Source organism: Papio anubis, chromosome 16 (genome assembly GCF_008728515.1).
Source record: "Papio anubis isolate 15944 chromosome 16, Panubis1.0, whole genome shotgun sequence".
NCBI classification, from domain to species: Eukaryota; Metazoa; Chordata; class Mammalia; order Primates; family Cercopithecidae; genus Papio; species Papio anubis.
The window spans coordinates 58,029,378-58,053,066 of NC_044991.1; the positions used below are offsets into that span (position 1 = coordinate 58,029,378).

The following is a 23,689-nucleotide window of genomic DNA, read 5'->3' on the forward strand; positions in this document are numbered from 1 at the left end:
TGGTGCAAGGGCACTGGAAAGGCCTGGGCGTGAGTCCTGGGGTGGTCAGGACTGTGGCAAACCGGAGGGTATATACCACATGAAGAGACTTGACATCTCTGCGACTCCATTCCCCCATGTGGAAGTGAGGACCTGGCATTACCAAGCTTTGACATTTTCAAGAGAAGCCGGGCATCGAGATTTTAATGTAGTAAAAGATGTTGCCAATTTAAAAAGATTGGCAACCAATTTAAATTTCTAAAACATTAGGTGGACTGATTACAGCCGACGGCACCACAAGAGAACAATCTCTGCTTTTGTCTGGTGCCCAGGCTCCTGAGAGACACTAGGCCAGGCCCTGGCAAGAGAGGGAAGAGTGGGTATGAGACAGCATCTGCCCAAGTGGGTCCCATCCATGCGCCTGCAGCCTGGCTCTCCTCTGCTTTTTCTGTTTCCTCCCAGTCGGTGGTTCTGCCTGGGCCTTTCTGCCTCCAGGGCCGGGAAGGCTGCCTGAGTGCGCCCCTCATCCTCTGCGATGGTCGACTGCCCTGAGCCACTGCAGGTAGTGCCGGCAGGACCCAGTCCACTCACACATTCTCGGACAGCTCTGTGCACAGTGACTGGGGCCAGCTCTTGAGTCTTGGCATCCAACAGCAGGTGGCAGTGCCTTTCCAGAGGCCAGAACAGGCCCTTCCCCACAAAACCACAGGCCTTCAGCAGAAGAGGCGCCCTCCACCTGCTATGATGATGGTCACATCACAGCGTGGACAATAAATACCAGATCTCAAAAGGGGAAGGAGGGTGGGTCACAGAATGGAGGAAAAACTTACAGAATGAGCATCCCAGGACCATGTCTTAGTCACCTCTGACCAGCACCGAGTGGGTGCTAACCAATACTGCTGAATCGATACTTTGCCGTCTTGCTTGAGATGTGAAAATGAGGATGGACCTCACCCCTCAACTGCAGCAGCTTGGTTCCTTCTTGAACTATCGACCTGCCAACCCTGGATGCCTGCTGAGAGGTCAAAAGGGAGCAGGAGTGGCAAGACTTCCCCTCCCGCCCCTAAGCCCATCCTTCTCTGCAGACTTCACATACTGCACACTCCGCCTGTCCTGGCTGACGGGGACCCAAGCGCATCCTGGTCCCCGAGGCTGGGCGTGGGGTCCACGTCTGGTAGAAAGGTCCCAGTGCTCAGTCACAGCCTCATTCTACCATCGAGGGACTGACAAGTCAACTTTCTGAGGCAGTTTCCAGAGACCTCGGGATCCTGCCTGTGTGCAGAGTCCCAGCCCAGGACATTCACTTCCTCTCAAGGACATCACACTCATCCTTTCGCGGAAAACCATTTTAATTATAATAGCTTACACACGCTGCAGAGAGGGAGACGCAGAACTGGACCTGAGGAGCTGTGCTTTCAAACTGCCCAGTCTCCTTCCCCGCTCTGAACAGGTTAGCAAGGGTTCTAAGCGCCCCGGGCCTCCAACCACAAAGGCAGAGAACAGTTAGCCCCGGAAAGCTGACAGGGGAAGGCAGGGAGGCTGAGAGTGCTTGGTATTCGAAAGATGAGTGTTGTGGTGGGCGGAGTATGGAGTCACACAGAGGCTCCACCCAGCAAGGCCTCTGGCCAGGGGCTGTGTTTAAGGCTGGGGTCAGGCAGAGGTGGGAGCTGCAGGGGAGAGAAGTCTGGCTGGCAAGCCCCAAGGGAAGGACAAACGCACTGGGGCAGATGTGACCATGGACAACAGCAGTGCAGGCAGGGCCCCTACAACGCTACAGCAAGCAAGGCCGTCCACGAAGCTCAGGGACTTGGTCTCCGCACAAAAGCATCTCCCAGCCAGAAGTTGGAGCCAAAGCCCCAAGCCCAGCCCTGCCCCATAACAGAATGTGGATGTGGGGTTGGGTCGGCATGGGGTCCCACCATTTGCTCAGTGGCAGTTCTGACAGCTTGGGTGGCAAGGAATCCCATTCACCCTGCAGCGGCAGCCCCCGCTGGTGTCTCCTGGGCCCTAGAAGATGACAGGAAGAGAAGAGAATGTCAGGGCAATGCAGAGACTGCCCCCACAGCCGAGCACTCTCCCACCTGGGCCTTTGCCTCTGCAGGCCCTCCTGCAAGAATGGCCTTGTCGGCCTCAGCTGCCTGATGGAGAGTCACTGAGGCCTTTTCTGGGCTCCCACAGCACTCAGTCTACCCAAGCCTAGATCCAGGAACAGGCCAGGGAGAGGATCTGACCACTCTGCATATTCTAGACATGTCAGCATACTGGCAGCATGCACGAGGGCAGGTTCCTCTGCCTCTACCTGTCTGAAAGTCTACCTGAACATTACAACAGGCTCCCAATTCCAGAGCACACCCCTAATAATGACAGCTACCATTTGCAAGAGTGCTCACCAAATGACAGACTCTCTAAGCACTTCTCTTGCCATTTTTCCACTTGATTCTGACAACAAGCCTGAGATAAGCCCAGCTATCATCTCCATTTCACAGAGGAAATAGGGCTGAGAGAGGTGAGCGGCAGCCTAATCACACAGTCGGTATGTGCCAGAGCCAGGGGCCAATCCACCTCCGACTCCAGATGGAACTTTTCCTTGCTGTCCTCTAGGGCAAGGGTGGGCAAACCTTTTCTATAAAGGGCCGGTCATTTTGGGCTGGGCAGCCATATGGCCTCTGCCTCTGCAGTGTGAAAGCAACCACAGACAACATGTAAATGAACGAGCATGGCTGTGCTCCAAAGCACTTTACCTATGGACACTGAAATGTGGATTTCATGTAATTTTCACGTCACAAGATAGTCATCTTTTGGTATTTTTTCAACCATTTAAAGATGTAAAGGACATTCCTGTGGCCGGGCACGGTGGCTCACGCCTGTAATCCCAGCACTTTGGGAGGCTGAGGCAGGCGGATCACCTGCGGTCAGGAATTTGAGACCAGCCTGACCAACATGAAGAAACCCTGTCTCTACTAAAAATACAAAATCAGCCAGGCATGGTGGTACCTGTAATCCCATCTACTTGGGAGGCTGCGGCAGGAGAATCGCTTGAACCTGAGAGGCAGAGGTTGCAGTGAGCTGAGACTGCGCTATTGCACTCCAGCCTGGGCGACAAGAGCGAAACTCCGTTTCAAAAGAAACACCACTCTGACCTCGGGAGCTGTACAAAGTCAGGTGCTGGGTTGGATATGGCCCATGGGCTGTAGTTTTCCAAGCCCTCCTCTAAGGCAAACCCACAAGGGCACCCTCTCCACACCACCACGAGCAAAGACTCACCCCGGGGCCCCAGCGTGGGCCCTTGGTGACCCAGCAGATCTCGGTGTGGCAGACGGTGCAGCGGATCCAGTCGCAGCCGTCCTTCTTCTGTACCACGATCTGGCACTGGGGGCAGCGCATGGCCTCGCCCTGCTGCAGCATCACCTGGAGCGGGACAGGCGCTGGCCTTGGGGCGGGGCTGGGGCAGTCACCCAGCCTGGCTCCTCCCCATGGCAGGGAGAAGGTAGAGACCCTCTGGTGCTGTGGAGTCTCTCCTGTGCAGCTCCGCCAGGCCAGGCTCCGTCCAGCAAGCCCCTCTTCATTCCTGTGGTCTCCACCCTCCACCCAGACGCTCTTCCCAACATGACAGCTTGGCCTAAGTCCCATCTCTGGATGGAAGTGACAGCCAGAAGGGAGACCAGAGCCTCCAGGGATGTGTGAGCACAGCCCTTGCTGAGAAGCCCCCAGCCCCCACCTGGATCCCAGAACTTAAAATCCCTAGGCCTCGGCCCTGTCCCAGCCTCACCTTCAGCATCTCTGTCGTCTGCCGGGCAGCCACATCATTCTGAGCCCGCAGGGCCAGGTCCTCCTGATACTCCTTGCAGTTCATCTGCTCGTGGATGGCCTGCAGCAGGTGAGGCACTCAAGGTGAGAAGGTTCCTCAGGGGGTTAAGAAGCTGGGAGAGGTGAGGCGCAGGGCAGGAGTCCACAAAGGCACTTAATGCCTCTAGGTGTAGTCACTGGCAGGACCTCACTTTGTAAAGCATAAGCCATTTTACAGAAGAGGATACTGGCACCAGGGAGGTGAAGTCAAGGTCATCACATATGCTAACAACAAAATATACCTCAGCCTCCTGAGTAGCACAAGCTACCAGCACATGCTGCCACACCCAGCTTATTTAAGTTCTGATGGGCACGGAAATCCCTTACACCCGTAAGGTGAAACCCCGCATCCCTGCCAAGGCCCTGCCCGGGGTTACAGGCCCAATGACCCCAGACTGAGCTTGCTCAGGCTGAGTGTGAGACCAGGCTCCAGACCTGTTTACCGGTTCCTCACCTTCCACTTTTGAGATGAAGGGGCAGGGACAGGCCTGGGGGAAGGATCATGCAGGGCTGTCTGGGTTTGGGGTCAGCACTCAGTTCAGGACAGGGGCGGAGATGTGGCATAGGGCCAGGGTTGGGCCTTAGTCTGTGACAGGTTCAGTCAGAAGCCAGGGTCAGAGCTTAGTTCAGGGTCTGGGCTGAATATGGGACCACCTTAAGTGACAAGTGCAGGGTCAGGTTTGGTCAGAGGCCAAGTCTATGGACTTGGATGGGGTCAGGGCTCAGTGTGGGACTGGGATTCAGTCTGTGACTGGGGTTGACTGGTCCCGGGTCAGGGCTCCATTGTGGACCAGGGCTGCCTAGGTTGGAGGCTCCATCTGGGGCCGGGTCTGGGACCCCATCTGTGGGACCAGGGCTTGGTTCAGGCTCGAGCCACACTCTCCCACCGACATGCAGCTCTAAGTCATGACTAGCAGGCCAGGGTCACAGCTCCCTTCCCAGGAGAACACGCACTGCAGCGTGGGAAGCTCTAGGCAAGATGACAGTGACTAGGTGGGGTGAGTCCCTGGCCCCACCTTGCAGAGCAGGCAGTTGACATGGAAACACACAGGGCAGGTGAACTCGTTGACATCATCCTCAAAGAAGCACCATCCCTTGCAATCTGGGGTCTTGCAATGGTAGCTGAAGGCACTGCGGTTTTCAGCAATGGAGATGCCCAGGTCTAGAAATCGCTGGTAATCCTCAGGGGTCAGGAGCTGCCAACAGACCACGTGCTTGTTGCTCAGGATTCAGAACACCTGACATATGACCCTTGACCACCACATACCTTCCAGAAAGCCCCCAGCCCATAAACTCCAACCCAGGCCAGGCTTTTTCCTTCATGTGATCCTCATAGTGTTGAAAAACTCCATTCAAAAAGTGGATTTTAGGCCAGGCGTGGTGGCTTATACCTGTAATCCCAGCACTTTGGGAGGTCAATCAAGGCAGGAGGATTCCTTGAGGCCAAGAGTTTAAGATCAGCCTGAGAAATACAGTGAGACCTCATCTCTACAAAAAAATTAAAAAAAAAAAAAAAAAGCAGGTGTGGTGCTCACACCTGTAGTCCCAGCTACTTGGGAGGCTGGGTTGTGAGGACTGCTTGAGCCTAGAAGGTCAAGACTGCAGTGAGCCATGACTGATGCACTGCACTCCAACCTGGGTGACAGAATGAAATCCTAGCTGAAAAAAAAAAAAAAAAGGAAAAGAAAAGTAAAAAGAGAGTGGGGGGAATTTCTAAAAGTTTTGGTGGTGGATGGTGGTAATGGTTGCACAACAGTGTGAATGTACTTAATGCCACTGAACGGTACACTTAAAAAATGGTTAAAATGGTAAATGTTATGTCTATTTTCTCACAATAAAGAAAAGAACATAAATAATAAGCAATGTGGGTAAAGACATGATTAAACTAGTATCCTATAAAGAAAATGTGGTACATATACACAATGGAGTACTACTCGGCCATAAGAAAAGAATGCAATTCTGTCGTTTACAGCAACATGGAGGAACTGGAGGTCATTATGTTAAATGAAATAAGCCAGGCACAGATAGACAAACATTACATGTTCTACTTATTTGCAGGTGCTAAAAATCAAAACAACTGAACTATCGAAGACAGAGAGTAAAAGGATGGTTACCAGAAGCAGCGAAGGGTAGTGTGGTGTGGGAAGGGAGTGGGGATGGTAAATTGGTACAAAAAAATAGAATAAGAACTGGTATTTGATAGCACAACAGACAGACTATAGTGAATAATTTAATTGTACATTTTATAATAACTAAGAAAGCATAACTGGACTGTCCATAACACAAAGGATAGATGCTGAGGGGATGGCTTCCCCATTCTCCATGATGTGGTTATTACGCACTGCATGCCTGTATCAAAGTATTTCATGTACCCCAGAAATGTATACACCAACTATGTACCCTCAAAAATAAAAAATAAAAATTAAACAGACAAACAGCTGACCCACCAGCGAGGCCCAGGTGAAATCAGCGAGGCCCTGCCCAGATCAGAAGAACCATCCGGATAAGTCCGACCCAAATTATAGTCATCCCTCGGTATCCACAGAGAATTGGTTCCAAGATCCCTGCAGATACCCAAATCCAGGGATGCTCAAACTCTTTATATAAAACGGCATAGTATTTGCATACAACCTACCAACATCCTCCCATACACTTTAAATCACCTGTAGATTACTTATAATACCTAATATAACATAGATGTTATATAAACAGTTCATGCTGTATTGTTTCTTAAATTTTGTTTTTATTGTAATTTTTTTGTTTTCTTAAGAATATATTCTATCCACCGTTGTTGAATTCTCCAGTGTGGTACCCGCAGATACAGACGGCCAACTCAACTTGCAGATTTATGAGCTAAATAAATGACTGTTGTTTTGAGCCTGCAGTGATTTGTTACACAGTAAGTGCTAACAACAACAAAGGCTTACCATGTGACAAGCACTACTCTAAATATAGATATAGTTTTTGAGACGGAGTTTAGCTCTGGCTGCCCAGGCTGGAGTGCAATGGCGCAATCTCGGCTCACTGCAACCTCCACCTCCTGGGATCAAGCGACTCCCCTGCCTCAGCCTCTGGAGCAGCTGGGATTACAGGCATGTGCCACCATACCCAGCTAATTTTGTATTTTTAGTAGAGACGGGGTTTCTCCATGTTAGTCAGGCTGGTCTCGAATTCCCGACCTCAGGTGATCTACCCACCTCGGCCTCCCAAAGCACTGGGATTACAGGAATGAGCCACTGTGCCTGGCCGCACTACTCTAAATTCTATACACATATGCTCTGCCATAATCTTTGCAATCCTGGAAATAGAAGCTGTAACTCTGACTCTAACAGAGATGAGATAGAGGCATAGAGAGGTTAAATATCTGACTTGTGGTCACACACCCAGGCCACCAGGCTCCAGAGTTCCCCGACTATTTTTTTTTCTTTTTTTGAGGCAAGGTCTCACTCTGTTGCCCAGGCTGGAGTGTAGTGGCACAATCACAGCTCACCGTAACCCTGACCTCCCAGGCTCAAGCAATCCTCCCACCTCAGCCCACTCACTCCTGACCCCCACCTGAGTAGCTAGGACTACAGGCGCATGCCCCTGCGACTGGCTATTTTTTGAATATTTTTTGGAGAGACAGGGTTTTGCCATGTTGCCCAGGCTGGTCTGGAGCTCATGGGTTCAAGCAATCTGCCCACCTTGGCCTCCCAAAGTGCTGGGATTACAGGTGTGAGCTGCCACGCCCAGCCGAGTCCCTGACTCTTAACAACTCTGCTGTCTTTCCTTCATAGATGTGGTTTCTTGACTAGCTACTCCCCTCAATTCTTTCTCTGCTTGGGGTCTCAGCACCCCACATAGACAAATCTCTTGAAAAATGTCTGGGGGGCCGAGGATGGATGATCACTTAAGCCCAGGAGTTTGAGACCAGCTTGGACCACACAGGGAGACCCCCATCTCCCAAAAAAAAAAAAAAAAGAAAGAAAAGAAAAGAAAAAGAAAGAAAAGATGCCTGCTGCCTGAGCCAGTCCCTACCTGCCTGCTCTGGGCCCAGTTCCTTAGGACTGGGGTATGTCTCCCACCCCAAGGCCTTACCGCCTTGATCTCCCTCTCCAGCAGCTTGCCCGAGCACGAGTAGGTGTTGTCAATGAAGGGGCAGGAGACCTCCGCCTCCTGGCTGTTGCGGATGGTGCCCTGCAGGCACTCCCTAGGGGAGGGGAGGGGAGAAGAGTTAGGATCATAGGAACCCGATCCACTGGGGACTCCACCCCTCACATGGCAAGGCCTGACCCCAGGGGCCTCACTCAGTCACCCCAGGTGGGCTTCTCCTCAATATCCCCTTCCTTCCCATCCCTCTCACCAACCCATCACCAAGGCCTCCAATCCTGTCTCCATATGGCCGCTCCAATTCTCTGGTCCAGGCCCCACATCCCCCGCCTGGGTGACTTCAGGAGCCTCTTCACTGGGCTCCCTGCATCCATCTGGCCCCTAAAGTCTATCTCAGAACAGCAGCCATGTCTCCCCAGTGACCCCCATCCCACCCAGAACAAATCCCAACTCCTCGTCGCTGCTCACAGACCCAACACCTCTCTATCCTGTTCTTTGATTACCCCCTTCATCCCTCTGCTCCAGCCACCAAGAGACCTCCTCAGCCTCCTCCAACACGCCAGGCCCACACCTACAGCAGGCCTTCCAGTCCCTGCTCTGGAGCTACCTCCTTGGAAGCTTCCAGACCACCCTTTCCAGGAAGGACTCCTGTTGTCTCTTAATGTACTGTATGTAGCATTTGACATAATTCACAAGGACATCAACCAGTGATTATCCAACTCACATCAGCCTCTCTGCTGGAATGTAAGCTCCAGGAGGCAGGCATGGAGCCTGTCACCCAGGGACTGCCCCACAAGGGTCTGCTGTGGTGAGTGGGTCTGTGTTCCCCACATTCAGGGGTGGAAGGGCCATGACAGGAGACTCAGAAACTGGCAGATGCCCACAGCGAGGCTCAGAGCAGCGTGGCTGCAGGAGCCTGGGCGGTGAAAGGTAGAGGGGAAGGGAGGCTCTGGAGTCTCCACCCATGCCTGCGTTCATGTCTAGGCTGCTTCTCTTACGAGCCATGTGGCCTTGGGTAAGCTGCTTGGCCTCTCTGCACCTCAGGTTCCTCATCTGCAAAATGGGGAGACGGAGCCTACCTCGTAGGTTTTCGCGGGCGTCCAATGAGGTATCAGAGCACAGGGCCCCACCCACGTCCAGCCCTGCGTAACTGGCGACTTTAATAAAGCTGCATTGCCGGGGGTGGGATTGGGGGCCGCACCTGCAGAAGGTGTGCAGACACTCACGCAGCACCACGGCCTCGCCGGGCGCCAGCACCGAGTAGCACACGGGGCACTCGGCGGGCTCGGTGTTCAGCACCAGGCTCCTCTGGTCCAGCTGGACGTGCTGCAGGTAGTTCCCCTCCTGCTGCTGCTGCTTCCGCTGGGCACACGGGGCGGGGCCACGGGGTGGGTCAGGGCCTCGGGGGCGGGTCAGACCACGAAGGGGGAAGGACCGGAGGGCGTGGTCAGGGCTGGGTCAGACCAGCAAGAGGCAAAGCTGGGAGCCAGTCGGGATCGGGGATCGGGGATCCGGGATGGGGGTGGGCAGGGGTGGGCAGGGGTGGTCAGGAGCAGGAAGGTTGGGAGGGGCGGGGCTGGGAGAGAGGCCAGGCGGACCATGGGGAAGCCAAGGGAGGGGAGGCCGGCCAGGTAGCCAGGGAAGGCATCAGGAGAGGGAGCAGTGGCAGCAGGGAAAGGAAGGGGGCCAGGGTCTGAGTGGTGAGTCAGGTAGCAGGGCAAGGCCTGGGCCAGGGCTGGTGGAGCCAGCTCAAGGTCAGCGGTGAGGAAGTGACAAAGCCGGGGAGCAGAGCAAGGCTGAGACAAGAACAGGAGTGGGCTGGCCAGGGGTAGCACCGGGTCCAAGGGGAATGCAGGTGGGCCAGGGGTGAGATCAGAATGGGGAGCACTCGGGGGTCACTGTCTGTGTCATTAGTGTGTGTGTCATGATGGGGGCGGGGGAGGGCTAAGGCGCAAGACCAGGGTTGGGGGTCATCCCCCTAGGGAGCAGTGAGGGGCCAGGCCAGGCTCTCAGGAAGTCAAGGGTGGGCCAAGCCCGAGAGGGATGAGGTCAGGAGTAGGAGAGTCCAGGGTGAGGTCACGGGGAGGTGGAGTAGGATTAGGTCACAGGCAGGTGAGGGTGAGGTCCGAGCTGAGGTGTGGTCATGGCTAGGATGCTGGGGTCATAGCCAGCCATACTTGTGTGGTGTGTCAAAGCTAGGGATGGAGCCACAGCTCACGTGGGAGTGAGGCATGTGAATCTGGATGTGTGTCACAGCCAGGGAGTGGGTCTCAGCCACAGGGTGACCTTTGAGAGAGGGCAGGTCACAGCCAGGTGCAGGGTCACTGCCAGCAGCGTGGTTCGGAGGGGCAAGGCAGTAATGGGGAGGAGCGGCAATGCACAGGTGTCTCCCTTCCTGGCCTACACCTCCCCCGTGAGGTCTGCAGGTGTCTGTCCAGGGACTTCCGCACCCACCTGCTGGTACTGACGCAGCGCCTCCTCCTCGCCCGCCAGGCGCGCTCGCTCCTCCTCGTCGGGCTGGTATGAGGCAGGGACCTGGTAGGCCTCGGGGCGTGCCCGGCAGCACATCTCACAGCCAGGCCGCGTGGGCTTGTTGATGAAGGTGCACCCGGGACACTGCCAGCCCACCTGGGAGCAAAGCGGGCTGTGAGCCGGACTGGACAGGGTGGGGCAAGGGAGGGGCACAGAAGAGGATACTGAGGCCAGGGAAGTGTGGTCAGGGACAGCTTACCGGTGGGGGCTCGGGCACTGCATCTGGCTGCCCCCGTCCGGGTTCCTGGGGGACCCTGGGCTTTGGGGGACCTGGTTCCAGAGGGCCCCGTGGCTGTAGTGTGAGGTCCTTGAAGCCCAGATCTGTGGAGAAGGGTTAAGGGGTGGTGGTTCCACGTGGCCCGCTTGGTCCACACCCATGGGGGTGGGTCTCCCTGAGCCAGCCAGGCAGACTCTCCCCCTATCCTCTCCCTCCTCCCTGGGGGCATCTCCAGCTTCCATCTGGCCAAATGGGCATCCTGGCTCCTCCAGGGTCAGGGTCCCTATTCCACCCGCAAATGCTCCTATGTCCTCTGAGCTTCAAAATCTACCATAACACCTGCCTTTCTGTGCCTCCTGAAGGATTCACCAAGTGGGACACAAGAGCACTGCTGAGGCGGTCCTGCCAAAACAGTGGCTCACTCCATTCCCCAGGAAACATCAGCCCCTACCCCCGCCACAAAAAAGAAACTGGCCTAGACTCTTTGAAAGGGATTGAGACATGACAGTTGAATGCCAAGTCTTTGCTATAAATGATAATAGTGGGACAACTGGTAAAATCTGAGTAAGATCTGTAGATTAGATACCAGTACTGTATCAGTGTTAGTTTCCTGAGTTGGATTGTTATGCCTAGTAATATAAGAAAATGACCTTTCTTTTCAAGGGAATGCACACTGAATTATTTAGGGGAAAGAGACATCATGGCTGCAACTTACTCTCAAAATGGTTCAGAAAATAAAATAATTTTATATAGAAAGAGAATGATAAAAGAAAGCAAATATGGTAAAACCCACATGAAAGGCACACGGGAATTCTTTATATACTACTTTGTAAAATTTGGCAACTTTTCTGTAGGTCTGAAACATTTCACAAGTTAAAAATTAAGAATAAACACTAGTTATCATCACCGTCATAACCAGTTTATGATTTTAGCAAACTGGGCAGCAGATGGGACTAACCTTGCCCAAGGTCACACAGCTGGGAATGCCAGAGCCTGGATGGAATCCACCCGTCCCCATGCCAGCTGTTGTCATGATGGGTCCCTGAAATGCTCCCTCCCATGTGTCTTAGGTCCTCTCTTCCCCACTTGGATAGGGTCCTCTGGGTGAGCCCCTGACTAAAAACCCAGGGGCTCTGCTCCTACTTGCCCTACACTCTCAAGTGAGTCCAGGGCCCCTGCTGGGTCCCACGGTGCTCGGGGCAGAGCCTCACCTTCCAGCATCCGCAGCTGCCGCTCCCGCTGCAGCTCCTGAGGGTTGAGGGAGGTGTTGCGGGCTGATAGCAGATAGAGGTAGGCACTGTCCCCATTCTGCCGCACCCCATGGGAGTGCAGGGTCTCCTGGTCTCGTGCCAGCCGCTGCCCAATCACCCACTGCTGCAAGACTGGTGGGAAGCCATAGTCCAGAAAAACCTGGTGGGGGCACCGAGAGAGAGAGTGGGAAGGCACAGCCAGAGGAGAGAGAGGAAGCAGGAGCGAAAGGGAGAGCCTCCACCCCAGTGTTGCCCTCAGCCTCCTCACTCACCATGTCTTTGAGGGATGCCACTGTCATATCAGGGCGCACTGTGAGCCAGATGGTGACAGTGTGCATCTGAGCATCCTCCACGCTCACCCACAGCCTGCAGAGAACAGCAGGGGCTCAGCATGGGCTCTGGCCAGGGGTCCAGCCTCAGCCACCGGCTACAGACATGTATGTATTTGCACACAGGCGCATGGCCATGCACATATACACACACAACCCCCAGTCTGGGGTAGGCCCCCACCCATGCTACTCTTAGAATCAACTCATGGCAGCACACAAGGGCCTCCATGATCTGGCGCCTCCCTGACCTCTCCAACCTCTTCTATCTTGTCTCCCCTGCTCCTTAGTCAAACCACCAAAAGTTGTTGTTTACTATATGCTAAGACTATTCAATGCACTGAATGTGTATTAACTCATTTAATCCTCTCAATGAACCCATCAGGCAGGTACTGCTGTATCCCTGTTTTACAGATAAAAATGTGAGGCACAGATAGGTTACAGTGACTCTGCCAAACTAAGCAACTAATAACTGTTAGAGGCAGGATTCATTTGTATGTATGTATTGATTTACTTTTAAGGCACAGGCTCTCTTTCTGTGGCCCAGGCTGGAGTGCAGTAGTGCTACCTTGGCTCACTGCAGCGTCAACCTCCTGGGCTCAAGGGATCTTCCCATCTCAGCCTCCTAAGTAGCTGGGACCACAGGCTCATGACCCCATGGCTAATTTTTTAAGTTTTTGTAGAGACAGGGTGTCACTGTGTTGCCAAAGCTGGTCTCGAACTCTTAGCCTCAAGTGATCCTCCTGCCTTGGCCTCCTGAAGTGGGATTACAGGAGTAAGCCACTGTGTTCAGCCAGAGGCAAGATTTAAATCCACATGGTATTATTCCAGAGAAAGTGGTTTTAACTTTCTCGAGGATCCTCCAACATTTTTGAAAAATCAAAAGCATGAGAAGATGAAAAAGCAGAACTGACCCCAAAGCAAACAGAGATCATTTAGGGTATAGAACAATAAGCAACAGTGAAGTCTAAGTAGTACCTTCAGAGAGATTTGGGAAAACATTGCATTCAGAAAGCAAGAAAAGGCATGAAGTAAGCAAAAAAATGAGAAAGAGTCCTGCACATTAAAAGGCAAGTGACTGCTGAACTGCGCACGGGCTGAGGTGGTGATCACAAGGTCAGGAGATCACACCATCCTGTTAACACACAGTGAAACCCTGTTTCTACTAAAAATACACAAAAAGAAAAAAAAACATGGGCCGTGGTGTTTCTGTAGTCCCAGCTACTCGAGACTGAGGAGAATGGCATGAACCCGGAGAAGAGGCAGTGAGCCTAACACCACTGCATCTCCTGTAGCCTGGGCGACAGAATGAAACTCTGTCTTTAAAAAAAGGGGCCGGGCGCAGGTTCGGGTCCCAGCACTTTGGGAGGCCGGTGATCTGGCAGACCGAGGGTCAGGAGACTGCAGACCATCCTACACATGGTGTCCTCAAGTCTGCTAAGAAATACAAAACCAGCCGGGCGCAGGTGGCTGGGCGCCTGTAGTCCCAGCTACCGGGAGGCTGAGGCCGGAATGGGCGGAAACCGGGAGGCGGAGCTTGCAGTGAGCTGAGATCCGGCCACCGCACCCAGCCCGGCGACAGAGCGACCCGCCTCAGGAAAAAAAAAAAAGTGACTGCTGACATCTGAACTCCTTATCTCTAACTACCAGTTACAGGAAAAATGGGAGATAGTAAATGACACCATGACAGTTCCAACCTGAGGCCTGGTGGGAGATGTGTTTAGTCATAGGCACAGCTCCTCATAGCCTGTTTCCTCACGCTTCCTCAACAGAGTATTCTCGCCACAGTGAGTCCCTCGTGAGATCCAGTTTCTTTGTAAAGTGTGGCACCTCCTGCAACTCTCTCTTTTCTCCTCTCTCATAGTTCTGTTCTGCTTCAGTAAAGCTCACTGAGCTCCCTAAAAGCTAAGCAAATGTCAGGACCATGCTTCCTATGCAACCTGCAGAACTGAGTTAACAACCTCTTCCCTTTTTCTGAGACTTGAGTTTTGCTCTGTCGCCCAGGCTGGAGTGCAGTGGCGCGATCTTGGCTCACTGCAAACTCCACTTCCCAGGTTCACGCCATTCTCCCGCCTCAGCCTCCCCAGTGGCTAGGACTACAGGCGCCCGCCGCCACGCCTAGCTAATTTTTTGTATTTTTCGTAGAGACGGGTTTCACTGTGTTAGCCAGGATGGTCTCCATCTCCTGACCTCATGATCCGCCCACCTTGGCCTCCCAAACTGCTGGGATTACAGGTGTGAGCCACCGCGCCCCGCCAAACCTCTTTTCTTTGTAAATTACCCAGTCTCAGATATTTCTTTGTAAAATGCTAGAGTGGCCTAATACATACCATGAAGAGGTAATGGATAGATCCAGAATATGGGGAAAATTCTAGAGGTCAAAAGACCAGGTTTCTTAAAAAAAACTAGTGGCATAAAAATAGAGAAGAATAAAAGAGACTTAAGACATATTAAGAAATGCTATGTGTAGATCTTGTTTGGCTCTTGATTTGAAGAAAACAAACTGTAAAAAGCACTAATGAAATAGGAAAATTTGAATATAAACAGTGCATTAGGGGATTTTAAGGAATTCTTATTCCTTTTCTAAGGTGTGATAATAGTATTGAGGGTTTTTTGTTTGTTTGTTTTTGTTTTTTTTTGAGACAGGGTTTCGCTTCTGTCACCCAGGCTGGAGTGTAGTGGCATGATCTTGGCTCACTGCAGCTTCAATCTCCTGGACTGCAGTGACCCTCCCACCTCAGCCTCCCGGGTAGCTGGGACTAGAGGGGTGCACCACCATGTCCAGCTAATATTTTGTAGAGATAAAGTTTCACTATGTTGCCCAGGCTGGTTCTGAACTCCTGGATTCAAGCAATCCACCTGCCTCAGCCTCCCAAAGTGCTAGGATTATAAGCATGATCCACCGTGCCCGGTCAAGTCCTAATTTTTTGAAGACACATACTAAAGATTTAAGGATAAAATAATATCTGAAATTTGTTTAAAAGTAGTCCAGAAAATGTTCTTAAAATTATTCAGGTAAACAATTTGAATACCCAGTCGACTATCAATGAATTGAGAGAGCAAAATACAGAATTTTTTTTTTTTTGAGGAGTCTCGCTCTGTCGCCCAGGTTGGAGTGCAGTGGCGCGATCTCCACTCACTGCAAGCTCTGCCTCCTGGGTTCACGCCATTCTCCTGCCTCAGCCTCCCCAGTAGCTGGGACTACAGGTGCCCGCCACCGCGCCCAGCTAATTTTTTGTATTTTTAGAGATGGGGTTTCACCATGTTAGCCAGGATGGTCTCGATCTCCTGACCTCGTGATCCGCCCGCCTCAGCCTCCCAAAGTGCTGAGATTACAGGCATGAGCTACCGCGCCCGGCCTAGAAATTTTTAAACATGCAAAAACTAAAAATTTACCACATTTTCCACATGAAAAGTTCTTGAAAAACAAAAATAGATGAGTCTCATACAGGAGAATAGAAGAAAAGTAAAACATGAAAAGGACTGGATCTTAACCCCAAAATGTTCTTCCAGCAGTAAGGGTTTTGAAACATAAAAGTGCATATGGTTTCGACTGCGCTAGTTATTCTATAGTGAATAATATTTCCATAATCAAAATACTATAAATCCTTTCTAGTAGTATTGCACTTTTAGAATCAACCTAGAGGCAAAGCATAAAAGCCTTAATTATGTTAGAAAACAAAATTTTTAAAAGCTATAATCTTAACACTATCAACAAAAAAATACAGCTGGAGCTCTCTCATTCAATGTCACATCAAGATCGCTGGTGAACAGCAGAGAATCACAAAAACAGCTGCAGTCAAAGCTTAAACACTTAATTTTAACTTACATGCTATAAATGCATATTCACTGGCCAGTCTCTAGGTGTACAGCCAACGGCTTTTCTCTCTTTCTTTCTTTGAGACAGGGTTTTACCTTGTCACTCAGGCATGATCATGGCTCACTGCAACCTCAGCCACCTGAGATCTAATAATCCTCTGGCCTCAGCCTCTCAAGTAGCTGGGACTACAGGTGTGTGCCACCCAACCTGGCTAATTTTTTCATTTTTTGTAGAGACAAGTTCTCACTATGTTGCCCAGGCTGGTCTTAAACTCCTGAGCTCAAGTCATTCTCCTGCCTGAGCCTCCCAAAGTGCTGAGCCGCCATGCCCAGCATGAGTTTATACCTGCTGACTGGAGTTTCCCATGGATTTTTCTTTTTTTTTGTATGAATCACATCCATAATCATGATCTATATATTTCTAGTAGCGGCTTCTTTAAAGTGAGCAAGAACTTAGACACACTCCTGAAGCATCAGAGCACAGAGCCCTTCTGGATTTTTACTGTATTTCCTTACCACTGTCTCACCCAACAGTGTTAATCTGTGTGTGTGTGTGTGTGTGTGTGTCTGTGTGTATGTGTCTGTGTGATCTGTCTTTTGTCTTTTTAAAGCAATCAGCTTATTTTCACAGAAACAACTCTTTCAGTGCTCATGTTTTATTAATTAATGTAACAGCTAAGTAAACTATGTTATTACCAATAACACATACAACAGGTATCATTTGCTAGGAAGCATAGGGTCCATCGATGAGAACCCAACAGCAGGTCTGAGAGGTGCTGGTTGCCCACAGCCTCTCAAAACTCAGGTTCTGATCCAGCAAGTCTGAGGTAGGACCTGAGATTCCCCCCATGATGTGGTCCAGGGGCCACACTTTAATAGCAAGATGGTGGCTGACACTGTACATTTTACAGAGGAAACGCCAGTGCCAGTTAGTTAATTCAGGGGATCAAGTGGAAGTCAACTGGGAAAATGTCCACAATGATACTTCAACAAAAAAAGTCATGAAAAGCAAAGGTGGAAGATGAGTATGTTAACTTCCTCATTTTTCATAGCAAGGAGTACACAGGTACTGTCTCAATCAACCATTTCAAGAAGTAGATATACCAATATTTTGTTTAAAATCAAGTGGCCAATGATCTACAGATTCAATGAAATCCCTACCAAAATCCCATTTTTTTTTTCTTTTTTGCAGAACCAGACAAGCTGATCCTAAAATTTATATGGAAATTCGAGACTTGCAATAACCAAAACAATATTGAAAAAGAACAAAAGCTGGAGAACTTCCATTTCCTGATTTCAAATACTATGAAGTTACAGTAATCAGAACAGTGTGGTACTGGCATAAGGGCAGATGTATATTATAGTTCAATGGTATAGAAATGAGAGTCCAGAAATAAGCACTCATATTTATGGTCAATTAATTTTCAAAAAGGGTTAAGATGATTAAACACGGGAAAATAGTCTTTTTAACAAATAGTGCCGGCACAACTCAATATCCACATGCAAAAGAATGAAGTTGGACCCTTACCTCACACCATATATAAAAATTAAATCAAAATGGACCAAAGACCTAAATGTAAGAGCTGAAACCATAAAATATTTAGGAGAAAATATAGAGGTAAATCTTCATTACCTTGGATGAGGCAATGATTTCTTAGATATGACACCAAAAGCACAAACAACAAAATAAAACATAGACGACCTGGACATCATCTAAATTTAAAACTTTTGTGCTTCAAAGGACACCATCAACAAAGTGAGAAGACAACCCACAGAATGAGAGAGAATTTTTGCAAATCATGCAGCTGATAAGGCACTTCTGTCTCAGATGAATAAAGTATTCCTACAACTCAATAATAAAAACATAAACCCAGCTGGGTGTGGTGGCTCATGCCTGTAATCCCAGCACTTTGGGAGGCCAAGGTGGGTGGATCACCTGAGGCTTCAGGAGTTCAAGGCCAGCCTGGCCAACACAGTGAGACTCCATCTCTACTAAAAATACAAAAATTAGCTGGTGTGGTGGTGGGCACCTGTAGTCCAGCTACTCAGGAGGCTGGGGCAGGAGAATCATTTGAACCTGGGAGGTGGAGGTTCAGTGAGCTGAGATCGCACCATTGCACTCCTGCCTGGGCAATACAGTGAGACTCCATCTCAAAAAAAAAAAAAAAAAAAAAAGATAAATCCAATTTTAAAATGGGCAAAAGACTTGAATAGGCAAACCTCCAAAGAAAATATGCAAATGGCAAATAAGCACATGAAGATGCTCAACATCATTTGTCATCAAATGGTTAGGAAATTGCAAATCAAAACCACAATGAGATACCTCTTCAAATTTACTAGGATGACTATAATAAAATAGATAAATAAGAAGTGTTAGAGAGGATGTGGAGAAACTAGAACCCTCATATATGCTGGTGGGAATGTAAAACGGTGTAGCCACTTTGGAAAACTGTCTGGCATTTCTTTAAAAGGTTAAACATAGAGTTACTGTATGATCCAGCAATTCTACTCCTAGTATGTACCCAAGAGAAATGAAAACATGTCCACACAAAAAGCTGGACACAAATGTTCATGGCAGCATTGTTTATAATAGCCAAAAAATAGAAACACCCAAATGTCCATCAACTGATTTAATCAGTAATGATAATGAGGTATGTCCATATAATAGATTATTATTTGGCAATAAAAAGGAATAAGGTTCTGGCTGGGCATGGTGGCTCACACCTGTAATCCTAGCACTTTGAGAGGCTGAGGTGGGAAGACTGCTTGGGCCAGAAGTTCAAGACCAGCCTAGGCAACACAGCAAGACCTTATCTCTACAAATTCTTAAAAAATTAGCTGGGTGTGATGGTACACGCCAGTAGTCCCAGCTACCTGGGAGGCCAAGGCAGGAGGACTGCTTGAACCCAGGAAGTTGAGGCTGTAGTGAGAGATGATGGCACCACTGCACTTCAACTTGGACAACAGAGTGAGACCTCATGTCAAAAAAAGGGGAATGAAGTTGTTATACATGCTACAACATGGATGAATCTAGAAAACATGATCCTAAGTGAAAGAAGCCAGACACAAAAGGCCACATGTTGTATGATTCAACTTATATGAAATTTCCAGAGAAGGGAGATCCCTAGAGATAAAAAGTAGATTAGTGGTTGCCTAAGGTTGGGGAGTTAGGGAAAAGGTAGAGAGATGGAGACTGACTGCTAATGAGTACCAGATTTCTTTCCAGGATGATGAAAATGTTCTAAAATTGATTGTGGTAATGGTTGCACAAACTTGAATATACTAAAAGCCATTGAACTGTATACTTTAAATGGTTGAACTGTATGGATAAATAAATAAAACTGTTTTAAGAAAAATCAAATGGGACCTACCATGAAAACTGAAAATCAGAAACCATAAAACTATTGCCTTACTATCCAGTAATGAAAAAGCAGTCAAAAAAGAACCATAGACACTAATGTTTATTGAGTGCATAACACACGCCAGGCACTGTGCAAAGTGTTTCAGCATTGAGTTTAAGTCTCCTGGAGCAGAGACTGACAGTAGCCATTCTCTTCCCTTCCCTTACCAAGCAAACCCCTGAATTCTAGTTGAATATCCTGACTATACAGTCTTCCCTCAAGTTGAACTGTAGCTGTACAAATCAGTTCTGGTCCATAGGAATTAATGGAAGAAGTGTGTACAACTTTTGAGCTATGCTCTTTAGAGGAATGTGGAGGGGTGCCTTTCTTCCCTTCCTCCTGTGATGTGATGGCTGGATGGAGTTGGAATGGCCATTTTGCACCATGAGGAATCTGGGAATGAAGGGCAGAACAGTGAGAGAAGCAAGATGAGCCTCTGAGGACTGTGGGGAGCAGAACCCCCCTATCTGGACTCCCTGCCATAAATTCGTTTACATCACTGTTCTGTTTTCTTCTGTTGTGTAAGGACTAACATACAGTACACCTTCTAACAACCCTATGAGATAGCTACTGTTACGGTCATCCTAATACAGTACACCTCCTAACAACCCTATGTTATGGTCTGATTTTTAACATGAGGACACACTGAGAGGTGAAGTGACCTGCCCTATATTTCACAGTTGATTAATGACATAACTAGGGTTAGAAGCCAGGCCTCCTGAAGCCAGAACCTGCCATTAGGAAGAACTGTTTTACAGGCAAGAATGTCCTGTCCTGCTGTCCCTAGGGTTCAGGCCAACCATGCACTCCTCACCTGATGTCCTGCGTTGGGGAGACCTCAGGCTTCAGTTGCACACTCAGGGGCACCCGTTGCTCTGCCAGCCAGATGGCACACTTCATTGCCACCTGTTCATCCCCGCCCGCCACTGCTCGGGTGAGGCTCAGGGCCATTTCCTCTGCTGAAAGCCAGTACAGCAGGAGCCAGTTAGCACAGGGTTTTATTTTCAGGAGGTGGGCGTAATGGGGTAGGAAAGGAGATGATCCTTTGTGTGTGCTGCTTTCTCTGTCTTCCTGGTGAACTCCTACATATCCTTCAGCACCCAGACTAAAAGTCCCTTTCTCTGGGAGGGGTTCTTTGATATTCCCCACTCCTCCTCACTCTAGGCTCATTTGGTTCTGTTTGTCCTTCATATTCCCAGGGTCCCTCATACTTCTATTCATTTATCCAATAAGCAGTTATTGAGCTCCTACTGTGTGCCACCCACTGTCCCAGGAACTGGAATCCCACAGAGATTTATAAACAGGGTCCCTCTCCTTATGGATCTCCCTGCCCAGTGGGGAGACAATGAACAAGTTTAACAAGAAAAAAAAAAAAGTCAGATTGTGATCCTTGCTGGCAGGAAAATAAACAGGTTAAGGAGACCAGGGGAGGCTTCTGGGAGGGAGTAACACTGAAGGTGAGACCTGAAGGAGGAGAAGCTGCACGTGTCGAGCCCCAGTGGGGAAGAGTGGTCCAGGTGGAAGGAAGAGTAAGGGCCTTGGCCAAGAAATGGTTGGATGAGAACCGAAAGAAGCCAGTGGGGCTCCAGTAGAGTGAGCATGGCGGGGTGACTGAGGAGAGATGTCCTGTGGGCCACCCAGGGGCTCTGGGTTTTGTTTGTAGAACACAGAGGGGCACGGGAAGGTTTCCAGCAAGGCAGTGGCTGATTTCTGTTCTACAACCCTAGGTGCAGGGGGCAAGAGAAAAGGCAAGGACCCCTGCTACTCAGGTCAACTGAGGTCTGTACCCCACCAGCCCAGGAGGTCTCCAAGTTCAATGCCCTGTGTCCTCTGCGAGTCCCCAAGCCCCATCTCAGCACAGAGCCGGCCCAAGGAGTTCTCAGGGCCCCAAGATGGCTCTGGAAGCCAGCAGGTACTAAAGGAGGAAACTGATGGGGAGGGGGGCAGAGGGAGGGCAGGCTAAAGCCCCCTCTCCAAGGTCCTTCCAGGCAGGCAAGGCCAGGTCCTGCGGGGCCCACTTCCCACCGGAAGTTCCCCAGCCACCTCCAGCCTCTGCCCACCTTTCTTGGTCTTCTCGTCCATCTGGCGTGGCTGCGCCCATCCCCCTGCGGGGGACTGTGCCTCCTGGGAAACGCTACCTCCGGGTCGCCTGGGAGAGGCGGGAGACCAGGAGCAACTCAGCCAGGCCGTGTGGCCTCCGGCGCGGCCCAAGTTCTGTCTGTGTCTCGCTGTCCCCGCGGCAATCGGGAAGCATCACACTGCCTGGTGACCAGGCCGGGATCCCGAGTGGGGCGGTGAGAGGGCAGCGGGCGCCGAGACAAGTCCGCACTGGGCGCAAGAGGAAACGGGACCAGCCGAGGTGGGGAGAAGCGGGGAAAGGACGCCCGGACACCGCCCAGCCGGGGCGTTCCAAGTCCCGGAGGACCCCCACTTGCGGGAGCACTCCTGGCGTCCTGGGTTTCAACGCAAAGCCCTCTCTCCTCCCAGGAGGCCCCAGTTCTTCGCAAGCGGAGCGGCTTCGGCGGAAGAGAAAGTGAAAGTGGCGGCCCCGGAAGTGGGGCGGGACTGGGAGGGGGGCCGGAAAAATTGTCGCCTCATCCGGGACCTCCAATGCCCGGCCACCCGGCGGCGAGGGCCGCCGAGCGCGGGGTTCCAGCGCTCCCGGCGCTCCTGTTTGGGGCGACCCCACCCCGTCCTCCGGGGCTGACCGCGGACCCCCGGACCCCCGCCGGGCTCACAGTGCGGGCTACGCCGCGGAGCAGCGGGAGGGGGCAGGGCCGAGAGGCGGGGTGGGCGGGGCGCGGGGCCCGGGGCCGGGGGCAGTAGCAGGAACCTGAGCAGGAGCTGGAGCCGGGGCTGGAAGGCAGCTAGATCCACAGCGTCGAGCTGCCGGGGACGGATTAGGAGCGCCCCCTGCGAGCCCGGCGCCTGCTCACCCAAGCCTCAGGCATACCCCGGGGCAGGCCCGGTCCTTGGCTCCGTTTGCAAATGAATAAACGAAGGCTCTGTTTGTTGATGACCTGTCCAAGGCCACTCAGCCGAGGTTTGAATCCAGGCCTGGCAGGCTCAGGAACCCGCCCTTACCCAGGTCCGACGCTGCCTCTCAGCGGTCACCGTCTGTCTTTTCGTTGAGCTATTGGTGAAGTTTGCATTCGCCTGCTTTAATTTTTCTCCCGCTCCTCGTCCCATCGATCAGTAGATCCTGTGGGCTCCACTTGCAGACTCTCATCCCTCACCTCCTCCGGCCCCATCCCGCTCCAGCTGCATCAGTGCTCCATCATCTCAGGGGTCCTGAATCAGCCTCCTCCTGGGCCTCCTTGCTTCTCTTTTTGCCCTCTTCTGTCCATTTCCACCCAGCTGCCTGAGAGTCCTGTTAAAATGTAAATCAAACTCAGGCCACTCCCCGACTCAAGTACTCCCATCTCGCTTAAAGTAACAGCCGAGATCTTCCCCAGGGCTTGCAAACTGCCTCCAGATCTCTGTCTTCGTAGCTGACTACCCTGCCCTTGCCTCACTCCACTCAAGTCCCATTGACCTGCTGGGTCCTGGAGTAAGTCAGACACACTCCTGCCTTAGGGCCTTTGCACCTGCCGTAACCCAAACGTCTGCATGGCTCGCTCCTTCCCTTTATTTTGGTCTTAACCCAAAAATCTTCCCTAGCTACTCCATCTGAAATTTCACAGACACGCATGTATCCAGCATTTCACATCCGCCTTCCTGGCTTCATTTTTTTTTCTTCTCAGCATCTATTACTGTCTAACGGAGCATATTTTACTTATTTATGTTTTTCTGGGTCTGTTTTCCTCTCCTCGAGGGCAGGGACTTTTTGGTTTGTTTTGCTCACTGCTGTGTTCCTGGTGTCTAGCACAGTTCCAAACACGTAACGGAGGCTCCATATGTTGAATGAAGGAATGAACCTGATCATCTGGGATAATTTTTCTTTCTTTTTTTCTTTTTTCTTTTTTCTTTTTCTTTTTCTTTTTTTTTTTTTTTTTTTTTTTTTTTGAGACAAGAGTCTCGCTCTGTCGCCCAGGCCAAAGTGCAGTGGCGCGATCTCGGCTCACTGCAAGCTGCGCCTCCCGAGTTCATGCCATTCTCCTGCCTCAGCCTCCCGAGTAGCTGGGACTACGGGCGCCCGCCACCAGGCCTGGCTGATTTTTTGCATTTTTAGTAGAGACGGGATTTCATCGTGTTAGCCAGGATGGTCTCGATCTCCTGACCTCATGATCC

The 23,689-nt window shown here is 50.9% G+C and overlaps 1 protein-coding gene across 9 annotated transcripts; it reads right to left on the minus strand.

Annotated features, from left to right (window-relative positions):
• Nucleotides 1-154: 154 nt before the first annotated feature.
• Nucleotides 155-22,244, minus strand: RBCK1 (RANBP2-type and C3HC4-type zinc finger containing 1). 9 transcript variants are annotated; one of them, XR_652420.3, is made up of 14 exons: nt 21,520-22,243; nt 20,274-20,418; nt 12,186-12,279; nt 11,875-12,073; nt 10,646-10,767; nt 10,369-10,542; nt 9,116-9,276; nt 7,903-8,014; nt 4,842-5,021; nt 3,749-3,847; nt 3,244-3,387; nt 1,899-1,986; nt 810-994; nt 155-718 (listed from the first exon to the last, which is right to left on the minus strand). XR_652420.3 is itself a non-coding variant. In XM_009216405.3 (13 exons), the coding sequence occupies exons 1-12, from the start codon at nt 21,539-21,541 to the stop codon at nt 1,906-1,908; spliced, it is 1,533 nt and encodes a 510-aa protein (XP_009214669.1). In that variant the 5' UTR covers nt 21,542-22,243; the 3' UTR covers nt 155-991; nt 1,899-1,905. The 9 variants fall into 9 exon arrangements, 7 of the variants coding, with proteins under 7 accessions (XP_009214669.1, XP_009214668.1, XP_009214667.1 ...); XR_004179046.1 differs by adding an exon at nt 2,974-3,127 and having other exon boundaries at nt 155-994; XM_009216405.3 differs by having other exon boundaries at nt 155-991.
• Between the last annotated feature and the right edge of the window lie 1,445 nt (nt 22,245-23,689).